Source organism: Oncorhynchus gorbuscha, linkage group LG23 (assembly GCF_021184085.1).
Source record: "Oncorhynchus gorbuscha isolate QuinsamMale2020 ecotype Even-year linkage group LG23, OgorEven_v1.0, whole genome shotgun sequence".
NCBI classification, from domain to species: domain Eukaryota; kingdom Metazoa; phylum Chordata; class Actinopteri; order Salmoniformes; family Salmonidae; genus Oncorhynchus; species Oncorhynchus gorbuscha.
This window is the reverse complement of record NC_060195.1, coordinates 32772132-32788946: the sequence shown is the minus strand read 5'-3', so window position 1 is coordinate 32788946 and position 16815 is coordinate 32772132. Positions and strand designations below refer to the sequence as shown.

General features: G+C 48.6%; 1 protein-coding gene across 3 annotated transcripts in view; it reads right to left on the bottom strand.

Annotated features, from left to right (window-relative positions):
• The window catches only part of LOC124011302 (dystrophin-related protein 2-like), a 281037-nt gene that overhangs the window by 24808 nt on the left and 239414 nt on the right, over window positions 1-16815 (bottom strand). For all 3 annotated transcript variants that reach the window (XM_046324529.1, XM_046324530.1, XM_046324528.1), the window contains 6 exons: window positions 10102-10248; window positions 7225-7303; window positions 6004-6064; window positions 4076-4137; window positions 3531-3605; window positions 2168-2372 (listed from right to left, as the gene is read on the bottom strand). In XM_046324529.1, coding sequence (XP_046180485.1) covers window positions 2168-2372; window positions 3531-3605; window positions 4076-4137; window positions 6004-6064; window positions 7225-7303; window positions 10102-10248 — 629 coding nt within the window. The remainder of the gene's footprint in view (window positions 1-2167; window positions 2373-3530; window positions 3606-4075; window positions 4138-6003; window positions 6065-7224; window positions 7304-10101; window positions 10249-16815) is intronic.

Genomic DNA, 16815 nt, shown 5'->3' with positions numbered 1-16815 from the left:
GGAGAGGCAGAGGAGACATAGGAGAGGCAGGGGGAGACCTAGGAGAGGCAGGGAGAGACATTGGAGAGGCAAGGGGAGACCTAGGTGAGGTGGGGGGAGACATAGTAGAGGCAGGGGGAGACCTAGGAGAGGCAGGGGAGACATAGGAGAGACATAGGAGAGACACGGGAGACATGGGAGAGGCACGTGAGACATAGGAGAGGCAGGGGAGACATAGGAGAGGCACGTGAGACATAGGAGAGGCAGGGGAGACCTAGGGAGAGAAATAGGAGAGGCACGGGAGACAAAGGAGAGGCAGGGGAGACATAGGAGAGGCAGGGGAGACCTAGGAGAGGCAGAGGAGACCTAGGGAGAGACATAGGAGAAGCACATGAGCCATAGGAGAGGCAGGGGAGACGTAGGAGAGGCAGGGGAGACCTAGGGAGAGACATAGGAGAAGCACGTGAGACATAGGAGAGGCAGGGGAGACCTAGGGAGAGACATAGGAGAGGCACGGGAGACAAAGGAGAGGCAGGGGAGACATAGGAGAGGCAGGGGAGACCTAGGGAGAGACATAGGAGAGGCACGGGAGACATAGGAGAGGCACGGGAGACATAGGACAGGCAGGGGAGACATAGGAGAGGCAGAGGAGACATAGGAGAGGCAGGGGGAGACCTAGGAGAGGCAGGTAGAGACATTGGAGAGGCAAGGGGAGACCTAGGTGAGGTGGAGGAGACATAGGAGAGGCAGAGGGAGACATAGGAGAGGCAGGGGGAGACATAGGAGAGGCATGGGGAGACATAGGAGAGGCAGGGGGAGACATAGGAGAGGCAGGGGAGACCTAGGAGAGGCAGGGGGAGACATAGGAGAGGCAGGGGGAGACATAGGAGAGGCAGGGGGAGACATAGGAGAGGCAGGGGGAGACATAGGAGAGGCAGGGGGAGACATAGGAGAGGCAGGGGGAGACATAGGAGAGGCAGGGGGAGACATAGGAGAGGCAGGGGAGACATAGGAGAGGCAGGGGGAGACATAGGAGAGGCAGGGGGAGACATAGGAGAGGCAGGGGGAGAAGCGAAGAGAAGCGAGGGCATGTCAGCACCTGTCTGCTGTGTGTCATCTTCAATATGTGCCCCCAGCTCCTCACCACGTGGGACGTGTTCCTCCCTGCACACCCAAAGAGTGTGACATGCCCTCGGAGGAGCTTAGGACACACACACACACACACACACACACTGCAAACACACATACACACACACAGGTGCACACATGTGTACAGCATGTGACAAGTAACATTTCATTCCATTAGATTTGACGCTGCACAGCTCATTCACAGAGTTTATCGGAAAACAAAAAAGCAATTCCAGGAAATATATGTGGAGGATAAAATAGCTGATTTCCACTCGTTAGCAGCAGGTAGTTAAGGGCTGCAAAATACATTCATGGCGTTTATTTTAAAAATGGGGCTGTTTCTTTTCTCTCTCTTTTTTCCATGTTCGCCGGGAATTGCGCCTCTCGGATTCTGTGGAGGGCTTGGCAGTTGACAGAGAGAGACAGGCAATCAGAATCAAACAGTTTATGATTCTGCTGGGTCTCAGTTGCCCTGATTGGACGCCTGCCAGATTGATTGAGCTACAGCCTCTCTGTAATCTTACTCACGACGAAGCCTCCCAGCCACACAGCCTACTTCACCAACGAGACGCCCCGCTGAGAGGACTCTCGACCAATCAGAGCACTGGAATAGCAGAGCGTGATGGTCCTTGATTGTGGGAAAAGGTTTTTATACTTGCGAGGTGGAGACAGGGTGAATTTAGCCAAGGATATGTGAGAGGTGTATTGGCAGTAATGTCAATGGCAGAGTGTCCCAGACAAAACAGAGATGCTTATGAAACAGAACTGACAAAAACAGAGTTATTTGGTTCATTAGCTTAGAGTGGCATTTACAAGTAGCTAACAACACAACTGGCATGAACCGTCACTAATTAGGTGAAGATGAAACTTTATGTTTGAACCCAAAATCCCTCAAAGATAATACGGGGTGAGGTAATGTGTTGCTATGTGCTATCAGTGATGTCCAAGAGACATTGACACAGCCAGTTAAAAAACATTACCTGGTTTTGATAAGGCCATGTAAGGTACAGGGTCAGGGGGCAAGGGGTCAAGGTGAAAGGTCAGCAGTGGTCAATTGTACCTGTCGTAGACGTTGAGCAGCCAGTTGAGACACATGTCCACACAGAGAGGGATGTTGACCACGATGGCCCTCCTCTCCTCCTCCAGTCTCTCATACAGGCCAGTCAGGGCATGAATCATCTCCACCACATCCATCACATGTTCCCCATGCTGCAGATCCTGCTCCCTGAACACGTCCACCACACTCACCAGCCTCAGCAGGTCCACTGAATGGACGCACACACACACACACACACACACACACACACACACACACACACACACACACACACACACACACACACACACACACACACACACACACACACACACACACACACACACACACACACACACACACACACACACACACACACACACACACACACACAAACCACCAGGGGACAGGAGAGTGAAGGAGAGAGTGCTTAGCCACCTTTTTCCCCCCACGTAAGCGCTGACAGATGTTGCGAGAGCGCCAAACCAAATTAGATTTTGCTCCTCTAAACTAATTTGAATGGCCATCCCAGGCTGGGCAGAGGACTGGAGATAAGAGGGTGTCCTCTAATGACAGATGTGATTGGATAGCGGAGATAAGGAGATGGCTGGAGGGGGTTAGGGTTGCGAGAGGAGTCACTTCTAGGCATTTTAGATGGACATTTATAGAGCTCAATCCATACTTAGAAAGAGGAAGGGAGAGAGAGAGAGAGAGAGAGAGAGAGAGAGAGAGAGAGAGAGAGAGAGAGAGAGAGAGAGAGAGAGAGAGGGAGAGAGAGAGAGAGAAACATCTCCTCTCCAACCCTGAGAGAGAGAGAGAGAGAGAGAGAGAGAGAGAGAGAGAGAGAGAGAGAGAGAGAGAGAGAGAGAGAGAGAGAGAGAGAGAGAGAGAGAGAGAGAGAGAGAGAGAGAGAGGCTAGGTAGTTACTATGGCAGCCTGGCAATAAATTCTCCTAATGACACGGACTAGCAGACCAGAACAGGATGAGGAGGGATAGAGGGAAAAATAGAGAGGAGCGTATAGCGTTTTCAGCAGTGCATTCATGCTGTGCTTTCGCAGGCCATTTCCCTGTGTCGGAGGGTCGAAGAGGGGTGGAGAGTTGAATGGAGAGAAAGCGAGAGTGTGAATGGAGAGAGCATGAAAAAGGATGTGAGCAGCCCCCTGTGGTAAAGCGTGGCCAGGGGAGCCAGAGCGTGGGGAAGGGAGGGATGGAGGGAGGAGAGGAGGAGATGTCTGGACTGTGGAAGATAAAGCTACTCCGCTTGGTCCTGTAGGGGGCACACACGCATTTATCCCTCACTGACCTTGACTAATTACCTCCCCTCACGTAACTCAATTGGGCCAATTAATTAATTGAATTATCCTGCATGACAAACACAATACGTACATCTCAGAGCCTTCTGCACCCGCCGCAGCTTCATGGCTGTCCGGTACGCTGAGAACTTGATGTTGTTCAGATCCGCTGATGAAAAAGAAAGGAGGGGGAGAGAGAGAGAGAAAAAAAATCGAAAGTTAAATGATGGCAAGGACATCCTACTCAACTGCTCTCATCCTCCCTGTGTTTATCAGCCCATCAGTGAGTCATTAGCAGGGGTCATGTTGCTACATAATGCCACTCCCTCAATGCCTCACAGCAAGTCTGTCTGTCTGTCGGTGTGTGGGCAACACCCCCCCCCCCCCCCCCCCCACACAGAGGGATGTCAGATCACATTAATAACAATTGATTCAAATTAAATGTAGGAAAAAGCAATCACAGAGCCGTGAAATTGTTCCCGCAGGTTCATGAGAATGGTGCCGTCGGTGTTGGGGGGGTGTCTGAAATATGGGCCCTTAATGAGGTACAGGGTGATGGTGGCAGGGGCTCTGTGGGCCTCTGGAGGCCCTGCGGAGGTGCACGGTAAGGGCCTAACTCTTTCATTGTCTTTATCTTACCCAGCACCTGGTACAGCTCCGTCATTTTTGGATGGTCCCAGCACGTCGTCTGGGCCTGATGGCTGAGGGAGAGTAGGAAGGGAGAGAGTAGGAAGGGAGAGAGGAGAGGGGAGAGAGGGAGAGGGGGAGAGGGAGAGAGGAGAGGGGGGGAGAGGAGAGGGGAGAGAGGGAGAGGGGGAGAGGAGAGAGCAAAGGAGGACAGAGTTAGACAAGAGTAAAGGCGGTTACAAGGGAGAAAGGAAGGAAGGTGAAGAATTGAATTCCAAAACGCTATATATCCATTTTCAGAAATGTTTGTAAATGAGCTTTTATTGTTTAAAGAAATTATGAAAGATTGGTGTGTTTTTTCACTATATAACCACGGCATGAGGATGTTCAATGACAGGCATGCATTAGTTTAAAATCTATCACTTGATGGTTTCATTTCAGAGAGACAAATAATCATGTATTGTTCTGCGAAATGGTATATATCTGTCTCACTCTCAGAGAATTAAGTAGAACTGCTAGGTTCAGTTAAATGTAACAAATTACATTTTTATAAAGACATTTACGAATTATACATTTGTGACATCAATATTTAATAATAATTTTAAAAATGATATGTATGTAAAACATTTATGTTTGACATTTGAGTCATTTAACAGATGCACTTATTCAGAGTGACTCACAGCAAGTGCATCCATCTAAAGATAGCTACTGTAGGTGAGACAACCACATATCACATCAAATACACAGGATATGAACATTCCCTTCCAGCTAAACAACGGATGTATATCGGCTTTCAACAACAAAAACATTTTCACACACATTCAAAAATCTACGAGTAAAAATCTGAGAACATATTTTACACACACATGAAGGTACCTATAAAGAATCATGTCTGATGAAAACACAACTGAGAAAAATTGGTGTCTGTAGCCTCCATCTATAAAGGACCTGTAAAGGTCAGACACACAGCAGCAACAAGATAGTAGGACCAATGTTCCACGACGACCACTCCTCACCCTTCACTGTGCACCGGCGATAGCTCTACTGATCTGACAGAGATAAGTAAATGTGATATTTCAGATTTGTATTTTTCATACATTCGCAAAGATTTCTACAAACCTCTTTTTGCTTTGTCTTTATGTGTAGATGGATGAAAAAAACAAACATTTAATCCATTTTAGAATAAGGCTGTAACGTAACAAAATGTGGAAAAAGGGAAGGGGTCTGAATCCTTTTTACAGGTGCACTGTAGGGCGGACATGCAAGAGGTTTCACATAGAGAGTCGCTACTGTCTATCTCTACACGTCATTAAACAGACAACCTACCCTAACACTCTGCCTTCCCATCCCATAGTACCAAGAGCAGTGCAGGACAAAAGGAAAATGTACCAAAGAGAAAAACGATAGCCAATAAATAATGGACGCGCTCAGCTAAATAAATGAGTGAGCCCCAAGCAGGAAGTTTGCCAGGACCCGGGGGCAACTCCAACGCCCGTCACTACCTGTATGAGACTGTTGGATTGATTAGGTGCCCAACAGAGTGCCCGTCAGATATTCCCCTCCAGTGGCACAGTTACACAGCCCATAAGAATTAATAGTCAGGCAGCAGGTGGGGGCAGGGGGTGGGCACAAGGGCTAACAGCAGTGATTAAGAAAATAAACGCCCCTGTTTGTTAAAGAGATACGCCGACACTCACACACAGTACACATACTGTACATACACGCGCATGCATGCACACATACACACATACACAAGCAGACACCTCAGAGCTGAAAGATAAACACGGCCCAGACAGGGACAATGGAGCATTGATGAAGTAAATAGATAAGTGGTCAGGAGGGACTGAGCTCGATACTGTTTTTCTAGGGATACCTTATGAATGTGTCTTCTGGTAACTCAATACTGCCATCTGAACAGTGACTCAATACTTTAGACTTACTTGATGTAGTAGGGCACTTTGTTTGGCGAGACGGCACGTTCCCAGGGTATCTGCACTGAACCTGTAACGGAAAATCAATCGCTAAGGCACATCAAGCATGAAAAGCCATTTGCACATAACCAGTGACCATGTTCACATCCCCAATAGCACCCTATTCCCTACTTAGGTTCTATTCCCGATGAGGCTCTGGTCAAGAGTAGTGCACTATAAAGGGAATAGGGTGCCATTTGGGATGTGCGCCACGTGGATCCAGACAGTCTGTGACCATTCAGAGGGACAGCAGCAGTACATAATAGATGGACTGAAGCTGAAACGGTAAACGCAGCCTTTTGTGTCTAGTCCCAGAGAGCATTATTGTTGGTAAAGGCTAACGGAAAATGGGAGGTGAAGGAGTCCCACACCCGGTCAATGTAGCATTTTAGCTGTAAGCTTAGCTAGAGGGGCAAAGCTAGCTGGGACTGGATTAGGCTATAGACTGGATGAATGGGAGATAAAGGGAGACACTCACACACGTGGACACAAGGACACTGTCACAATAGACATAGTACTCAGTGAGGCAGCTACACACCTTTACACACAAACACACACATGCAGGGAGAACCAGCTCAGCCCCAGTAGCATGACAGTCCTTACACAGCGTGACTGTGGCAGAGCTGGGGGGGACTGAGGACGGCAGGAGTTCCCTTTTAATATTATACCACCATCACACACACACACGCACGCACGCACGCACGCACGCACGCACGCACGCACGCACGCACGCACACACACACACACACACACACACACACACACACACACACACACACACACACACACGCACGCACGCACGCACGCACACACACCCACACACACAAAATCAAACCAATCAAACACACACACCACACACACACAGCATGGGCAAAATCAAACCAATCAAAGAGAACGACGGAAGCGTCTCTATCTCACTACTGCTGCTGTGACTCAGTGGGGGATTAAGGCGCAAAGCCTGCCCCCTCCACGCCCAACTCAGACATCACAACCTCACACATCCTCATACACAACCTCACACTCACTGTGACCAACCATGTTGTAACCCCCTTCCCTTGAACACCCCCCCACACACCAGCCATCCGAATTTTCAGCCTCCCACCCCCTCCTCCCCCCAGCCCCTATACAGGAATGGTACAGCGTGGCACGGCACCCAGTGCCAACTTTAAATGAAGGGAGAGGAGCCCTTACTGGACAGGAAGTGCTGGGATCCAGGGCCAAAGTCTCTGTGAGCATCTTGCAGCTGCTTCAGACGCTCTTCAATGGAGGCCTGCGAGGAGACACACACATTGACATTACATTGCACTTACACACACACGCACACGTGCACACACACATGCACATGCACACACACACAGAACAGGGGAGAAATCCAAGAGCATCATGGAACCGTCTCCATCTCGTCTCATTCCCCCTACACACACACCCCCCTCCTCGCTCAGTCCCATCTTGCCTTAGCACTTTGAAGAGCGTCAGGTAGGGACAGATGACATGGAATCTACTCTGCTCTGTTCAGCTCTGTTCAAATGAGGACAGTCATTTCACAGTAAGCTCTGTGTGCGGGAATAGAGGTGTGGGGACGGAGGAACGGGGAAGGTGGACCCATACACACGTCAACAAGCCAGAGGGATTTGAGTTGATGAAAATAAGTTGTGCCATTCATTTTCTCTGTGTGTTGTGTTTTGTCGATGTGGCTGTCCCAAAAGGGATTTGTTGAGGACTAATCCTGGTTTATTTACAAGGTATTCGATTGAGTGTATAAATCATTGTCAGAGGATGTCGAAATGTCTCCACCAACAAAGGGCACTAAATCCACTCACACACACAGAGAGAGAGAGAGAGAGAGAGAGAGAGAGAGAGAGAGAGAGAGAGAGAGAGAGAGAGAGAGAGAGAGAGAGAGAGAGAGAGAGAGAGAGAGAGAGAGAGAGAAGAGAGAGAAAGAGAGAAAGAGAGAAAGAGAGAAAGAGAGAGAGGAACAGTTATCCCTAGGTACAAGCCCAACGAGCTGTAATGAGAAGTTAGCGTTATGGAGAGGAGAACATTACCACCGCTCAGCATACACACGGCTGAGCAGGATGCACTCAAGTCGTACGCAGATTGCTTTGGACTAATTTGGATCAGTTTGAATGTGACGCGGAGATGACTGTGCCAACACTGCAGCTGACCACCATCTATCGCTGCTACCGCTAGACTGCTAGGCTAACAGTTCTCTCACAGCAGAAAGACTCAATTGTTCAAGAGAAAAATATTAGAGAATCAGCCTTGAAAATGCATTACATCTGTGTCACTGGAGACAGAGGAGCAGTAACAGATGCTACTCAAATGACATGGATTTAGCATTTAGCATCATATTATTCAACAGGAGAACACAGAAGGAAGAGAGAGAGGGAGAGAGAGAGAGGGAGTGAGAGAGGGAAAGGGGGAGGGAGGGGGGCATTCAATATGTTGAAGTGTTCTTTCTTTGGCAACAGACTAATCACTGAATTTAATTATTGAATTGAGAGAAAGAGAGAGTGAGAGAAAGAGAGAGAGACAGAGCGAGTGAGACAAAGAGAGTGAGAGAAAGAGAGAGACAAAGAGAGAGTGAGACAAAGAGAGTGAGAGAAAGAGAGAGTGTGAGAAAGATTGTACAGTTCCTGAATATGGTAACACCAGCAGCCACCACTCTTGAACCTTTGGAGGCTGTCTACCATAGTGCTCTTTGCTTTACTACAGGTGACAGTTTTAATAGTCATCACTGCATCCTGTATCAGAAGGTTGGCCACACCTCACTGAAGTCCCGTAGATCACTTCCTTACTCCCTTCTTGTTTACAAAGCTCTGCTCCACAAGCGTCTAACAAAACTCACTTCCCTGTTGAAATACACAAATATGAGATACCCAATCCGTTCGCAGGGTTGGTCAACTGTTGAGGTCCCGCTTGTCACCATAAATTGTGGTAAATCCGCCTTTAGTTTTAACATACCAGTTATGGAATACCTTACACCTGGATTCCCTGGTGCCAATAGAACCGTTTAAAACTGTTGTTAAATGAGTTCACTGAAGTGTGCAGTTGTTTCCATTGATTATTATAACTTGTTGTAATGACCTGATGTAATGTATTTATAGCTGTCTTGTAGCTTTTATATTGTTGTTGTTGCTGTATTGATGTACTTTTTGTCCTCAGGGCAACATTATAAATGAGACACTGGTCTCAGTTGGGGTACCCTGAATAAATAACAGTTCATAAATACGAGAGCCCTGCCCCATTTGCTGACTCCTGGTGTAAAGGACACCACGCTGCTTGCTTAGCGAGCACCACTTCCTCCCGATTCGGCAATTACCTGGCGTGAACTCGGGACCTCACAAACACACGTGACCACACTCCAAAAGAGTCTTATCTGATCAAGCCACCTCAAAAGCTAGCTGATGAGCGGGCACAAGCAGGACACCTAAGGCTGAGGGGTGTCACACTACCCCATGTACTACACTGCCCTCCTCAACACTTTCCCCTCAGAACAATCCAATAGCTTTCACTGCCCTCCTCAACACTTTCCCCTCAGAACAATCCAATAGCTTTCACTCAGGAGACGAAAGTCATCATTTGTGGCAGCCAGTTTAAACTGATGCACAGAAGAGGGGCCAAGGCAAAGCTCCGGATACTCTTAAACCACACACAGTTGTATCGTCAACCCACACACAGTTGTATCGTCAACCCACACACAGTTGTATCGTCAACCCACACACAGTTGTATCTTCAACTCACACACAGTTGTATCCTCAACCCCCACACAGTTGTATCCTCAACCCCCACACAGTTGTATCCTCAACCCCCACACAGTTGTATCCTCAACCCCCACACAGTTGTATCCTCAACCCCCACACAGTTGTATCCTCAACCCCCACACAGTTGTATCCTCAACCCCCACACAGTTGTATCCTCAACCCCCACACAGTTGTATCTTCAACCCCCACACAGTTGTAGGGAGAGTTGAATGAAAGTTTGAGGGGTTTCTGAGGCAATGTTGAGGTGAGGTTGTGGGAAGGTTGTATGGATGTTGTGGGAGGTGGTTGAGCGATATCCAGTTACCTGCAGTAGTTTCCAGCGGCTGTTGAGGTGCTCCAGGGAGCGGGAGTTTTCCATGGACAAATGGACGTCAGAGATGGCCAGCTCATGAACCAGGTCATTGATGTGCTTCATGCCCTCTTTCACCTGCGTCAGCTCCTCCTTAAACAACTAGAGGGAAGAGGGAGGGAGGGAGGAGCAAAGAAGAGAAAGAGGAGAAGGAGAAAAGAGGAGCAGAGAGCAATAGAGAGAGAGGGAGAAAGAGAACGAATGGGAGCAGGGGAGGGAGGAAAGAGGGAATTAGAGGCTCATAGACACATAATACATGGTGCTGGTATAGACAGACACATGGTACATGGTGCTGGTATATAGACAGATACATGGTACATGGTGCTGGTATAGACAGACACATGGTACATGGTGCTGGTATAGACAGACACATGGTACATGGTGCTGGTATAGACAGACACATGGTACATGGTGCTGGTATAGACAGACACATAATACATGGTGTTGGTATAGACAGACACATGGTACATGGTGCTGGTATAGACAGACACATAATACATGGTGCTGGTATAGACAGACACATGGTACATGGTGCTGGTATAGACAGACACATGGTATGTGGTGCTGGTATAGACAGACGCATAATACATGGTGCTGGTATAGACAGACACATGGTACATGGTGTTGGTATAGACAGACACATGGTACATGGTGCTGGTATAGACAGACACATGGCACATGGTGCTGGTATAGACAGACACATGGTACATGGTGCTGGTATAGACAGACACATAATACATGGTGTTGCTATAGACAGACACATGGTACATGGTGTTGGTATAGAGAGACACATAATACATGGTGCTGGTATAGACAGACACATGGTACATGGTGCTGGTATAGACAGACACATGGTATGTGGTGTTGGTATAGACAGACACATGGTACATGGTGCTGGTATAGACAGACACATGGTACATGGTGCTGGTATAGACAGACACATGGTACATGGTGTTGGTATAGACAGACACATGGTACATGGTGTTGGTATAGACAGACACATGGTACATGGTGTTGGTATAGACAGACACATGGTACATGGTGTTGGTATAGACAGACACATGGTACATGGTGTTGGTATAGACAGACACATGGTTCATGGTGCTGGTATAGACAGACACATGGTACATGGTGTTGGTATAGACAGACACATGGTACATGGTGTTGGTATAGACAGACACATGGTACATGGTGTTGGTATAGACAGACACATGGTATGTGGTGTTGGTATAGACAGACACATGGTACATGGTGCTGGTATAGACAGACACATGGTACATGGTGTTGGTATAGACAGACACATGGTACATGGTGTTGGTATAGACAGACACATGGTATGTGGTGTTGGTATAGACAGACACATGGTACATGTTGTTGGTATAGAGAGACACATGGTACATGGTGTTGGTATAGACAGACACATGGTATGTGGTGTTGGTATAGACAGACACATGGTATGTGGTGTTGGTATAGACAGACACATAATACATGGTGTTGGTATAGACAGACACATGGTACATGGTGCTGGCACGGTTCGGGTCAACTCCATTTCAACTCAGTCGATTATGGAAATCAATTGACATTTGGTTCATAACGTTCATCAAAGAATGAGAAATTAACAATGCATGCCCAATTCCTTTCCTCCGTTGACTGAGTTTATTGGCACTTGACTTACACTGCTATGGCTGTGTGGACTGTGGACCTATCATTGGAGCAGCTGCCCGCACATACATCATCACCATGGGAGAGATACAACAGGGATCACTCATGGCTTATGCAACTTAAGAGTCAGATCAACCCAGAACAAACAGCGCTAATGATCTAAGGGATGTGTGTGTGTGTGTTTGTTCACACACGTGCATGTGTGTTCATACTAGACAGACAGAGCCTGCTGACATAGTAAAACAAGGAACATGTGCTGGCACTAACAGCAGGGTAAACATTTACATGATCATTGTGAACTCTCTCTCTCTCTCTCTCTCTCTCTCTCTCTCTCTCTCTCTCTACTGTACCTCCCTCTCTCTCTCTCTCTCTCTTCCTCTACTGTACTTCTCTCTCTCTCTCTCTCTCTCTCTCTCTCTCTCTCTCTCTCTCTCTCTACTGTACCTCCCTCTCTCTCTCTCTTCCTCTACTGTACCTCTCTCTCTCTCTCTCTCTCTCTCTCTCTCTCTCTCTCTCTCTCTCTCTCTCTCTCTCTCTCTCTCTCTTCCTCTGCTGTACCTCTCTCTCTCTCTCTCTCTCTCTCTCTCTCTCTCTCTCTCTCTCTCTCTCTCTCTCTCTTCCTCTGCTGTACCTCCCTCTCTCTCTCTCTTCCTCTACTGTACCTCTCTCTCTCTTCCTCTACTGTACTCTCTCTCTCTCTCTCTCTTCCTCTGCTGTACCTCTCTCTCTCTCTCTCTTCCTCTGCTGTACCTCCCTCTCTCTCTCTCTTCCTCTACTGTACCTCTCTCTCTCTCTCTCTCTCTTCCTCTTCCTCTACTGTACCTCTCTCTCTCTCTCTCTCTCTCTCTCTCTCTCTTCCTCTGCTGTACCTCTCTCTCTCTCTCTCTCTCTCTTCCTCTGCTGTACCTCTCTCTCTTCCTCTACTGTACCTCCCTCTCTCTCTCTCTCTTCCTCTACTGTACCTCTCTTTCTCTCTCTCTCTCTCTCTCTCTCTCTCTCTCTCTCTCTCTCTACTGTACCTCCCTCTCTCTCTCTCTTCCTCTACTGTACCTCTCTCTCTCTCTCTCTCTCTCTCTCTCTCTTCCTCTGCTGTACTCTCTCTCTCTCTCTCTCTCTACTGTACCTCCTCTCTCTCTCTCTCTTCCTCTACTGTACTCTCTCTCTCTCTCTCTCTCTCTCTCTCTCTTCCTCTGCTGTACCTCTCTCTCTCTCTCTCTCTCTCTCTTCCTCTGCTGTACCTCTCTCTCTCTCTCTCTCTCTCTCTTACTCTGCTGTACCCTCTCTCTCTCTCTCTCTCTCTCTCTCTCTCTCTCTCTCTCTCTCTTCCTCTGCTGTACCTCTCTCTCTTCCTCTACTGTACCTCTCTCTCTCTCTTCCTCTGCTGTACCTCTCTCTCTCTCTCTTCCTCTACTGTACCTCTCTCTCTCTCTCTCTCTCTCTCTCTCTCTCTCTCTCTCTCTCTCTCTCTTCCTCTGCTGTACCTCTCTCTCTCTCTCTCTCTCTCTCTCTCTCTCTCTCTCTCTCTCTCTCTCTCTCTCTTCCTCTGCTGTACCTCTCTCTCTCTCTCTCTCTCTCTCTCTCTCTCTCTCTCTCTCTCTCTCTCTCTCTTCCTCTGCTGTACCTCTCTCTCTCTCTCTCTCTCTCTCTCTCTTCCTCTGCTGTACCTCCCTCTCTCTCTCTCTTCCTCTACTGTACCTCTCTCTCTCTTCCTCTACTGTACCCCTCTCTCTCTCTCTCTCTTCCTCTGCTGTACCTCTCTCTCTCGCTCTCTTCCTCTGCTGTACCTCCCTCTCTCTCTCTCTTCCTCTACTGTACCTCTCTCTCTCTCTCTCTCTTCCTCTACTGTACCTCTCTCTCTCTCTCTCTCTCTCTCTCTCTCTCTCTCTCTTCCTCTGCTGTACCTCTCTCTCTCTCTCTCTCTTCCTCTGCTGTACCTCTCTCTCTTCCTCTACTGTACCTCCCTCTCTCTCTCTCTTCCTCTACTGTACCTCTCTTTCTCTCTCTCTCTCTCTCTCTCTCTCTACTGTACCTCCCTCTCTCTCTCTCTTCCTCTACTGTACCCCTCTCTCTCTCTCTCTCTTCCTCTGCTGTACCTCTCTCTCTCTCTCTCTCTCTCTCTACTGTACCTCTCTCTCTCTCTCTCTTCCTCTACTGTACCTCTCTCTCTCTCTCTCTCTCTCTCCTCTGCTGTACCTCTCTCTCTGTCTCTCTCTCTCTCTCTTCCTCTGCTCTCTCTCTCTCCTCTCTCTCTCTCTCTCTCTCTCTCTCTCTACTCTCTCTCTCTCTCTCTCTCTCTCTCTCTCTCTCTCTCTCTCTCTCTCTCTCTCTCTCTCTCTCTCTCTCTCTCTCTCTCTCTCTCTCTCTCTCTCTCTCTCTCTCTCTCTCTCTCTCTCTCTCTCTCTCTCTCTCTTCCTCTGCTGTTCCTCTGCTCTCTCTCTCTCTCTCTCTCTCTCTCTCTCTCTCTCTCTCTCTCTCTCTCTTCCTCTGCTGTACCTCTCTCTCTCTCTCTCTCTCTCTCTCTCTCTCTCTCTCTCTCTCTCTCTCTCTCTCTCTCTCTCTCTCTCTCTCTCTCTTCCTCTGCTGTACCTCTCTCTCTCTCTCTCTCTTCCTCTGCTGTACCTCTCTCTCTCTCTCTCTTCCTCTGCTGTACCTCCCTCTCTCTCTCTTCCTCTACTGTACCTCTCTCTCTCTCTCTCTCTCTCTTCCTCTACTGTACCTCTCTCTCTCTCTCTCTCTCTCTCTCTCTCTCTCTCTCTCTCTCTCTCTCTCTCTCCTCTGCTGTACCTCTCTCTCTCTCTCTCTTCCTCTGCTGTACCTCTCTCTCTTCCTCTGCTGTACCTCTCTCTCTGTCTCTCTCTCTCTCTCTTCCTCTGCTGTACCTCTCTCTCTCTCTCTCTCTCTCTCTTACTCTGCTGTACCTCTCTCTCTCTCTCTCTCTCTCTCTCTCTCTCTCTCTCTCTCTCTCTCTCTCTCTCTCTCTCTCTCTTCCTCTGCTGTACCTCTCTCTCTCTCTCTCTCTCTCTCTCTCTCTCTCTCTCTCTCTCTCTCTCTCTCTCTCTCTCTCTCTTCCTCTGCTGTACCTCTCTCTCTCTCTCTCTCTCTCTCTCTCTCTCTCTCTCTCTCTCTCTCTCTCTCTCTCTCTCTTCCTCTGCTGTACCTCTCTCTCTCTCTCTCTCTCTCTCTCTCTCTCTCTCTCTCTCTCTCTCTCTCTCTCTCTCTCTCTCTCTCTCTCTCTCTCTCTCTTCCTCTGCCTCCCCTCTCTCTCTCTCTTCCTCTACTGTACCTCTCTCTCTCTTCCTCTACTGTACCTCTCTCTCTCTCTCTCTCTCTTCCTCTGCTGTACCTCTCTCTCTCTCTCTTCCTCTGCTGTACCTCCCTCTCTCTCTCTCTTCCTCTACTGTACTCTCTCTCTCTCTCTCTCTCTCTCTCTCTCTCTCTTCCTCTACTGTACCTCTCTCTCTCTCTCTCTCTCTCTCTCTCTCTTCCTCTGCTGTACCTCTCTCTCTCTCTCTCTCTCTCTCTACTGTACCTCCCTCTCTCTCTCTCTCTTCCTCTACTGTACCTCTCTCTCTCTCTCTCTCTCTCTCTCTCTCTTCCTCTGCTGTACCTCTCTCTCTGTCTCTCTCTCTCTCTCTCTTCCTCTACTGTACCTCTCTCTCTCTCTCTCTTCCTCTGCTGTACCTCCCTCTCTCTCTCTCTTCCTCTACTGTACCTCTCTCTCTCTTCCTCTACTGTACCTCTCTCTCTCTCTCTCTTCCTCTGCTGTACCCTCTCTCTCTCTCTCTCTTCCTCTGCTGTACCTCCCTCTCTCTCTCTCTTCCTCTACTGTACCTTCCTCTCTCTCTCTCTCTCTCTCTCTTCCTCTTCCTCTACTGTCCTCTCTCTCTCTCTCTCTCTCTCTCTCTTCCTCTGCTGTACCTCTCTCTCTCTCTCTCTCTCTCTCTTCCTCTGCTGTACCTCTTTCTCTTCCTCTACTGTACCTCTCTCTCTCTCTCTCTTCCTCTACTGTACCTCTCTTTCTCTCTCTCTCTCTCTCTCTCTCTCTCTCTCTCTCTCTCTCTACTGTACCTCCCTCTCTCTCTCTCTTCCTCTACTGTACCCCTCTCTCTCTCTCTCTCTCTCTCTCTCTCTCTTCCTCTGCTGTACCCTCTCTCTCTCTCTCTCTCTCTCTACTGTACCTCCCTCTCTCTCTCTCTCTTCCTCTACTGTACCCTCTCTCTCCTCTCTCTCTCTCTCTCTCTCTCTCTCTCTTCCTCTGCTGTACCTCTCTCTCTGTCTCTCTCTCTCTCTCTTCCTCTGCTGTACCTCTCTCTCTCTCGCTCTCTCTTCCTCTACTGTACCTCTCTCTCTCTCTCTCTCTCTCTCTCTCTCTCTCTTCCTCTGCTGTACCTCTCTCTCTCTCTCTCTCTTCCTCTGCTGTACCTCTCTCTCTTCCTCTACTGTACCTCCCTCTCTCTCTCTCTTCCTCTACTGTACCTCTCTTTCTCTCTCTCTCTCTCTCTCTCTCTCTCTACTGTACCTCCTCTCTCTCTCTCTTCCTCTCTGTACCCTCTCTCTCTCTCTCTCTCTTCCTCTGCTGTACCTCTCTCTCTCTCTCTCTCTCTCTCTCTCTCTACCTCCCTCTCTCTCTCTCTCTTCCTCTACTGTACCTCCTCTCTCTCTCTCTCTCTCTCTCTTCCTCTGCTGTACCTCTCTCTCTGTCTCTCTCTCGCTCTCTTCCTCTGCTGTACCTCCCTCTCTCTCTCTCTTCCTCTACTGTACCTCTCTCTCTCTCTCTCTCTCTTCCTCTACTGTACTCTCTCTCTCTCTCTCTCTCTCTCTCTCTCTCTCTTCCTCTGCTGTACCTCTCTCTCTCTCTCTCTCTTCCTCTGCTGTACCTCTCTCTCTTCCTCTACTGTACCTCCCTCTCTCTCTCTCTTCCTCTACTGTACCTCTCTTTCTCTCTCTCTCTCTCTCTCTCTCTCTACTGTACCTCCCTCTCTCTCTCTCTTCCTCTACTGTACCCCT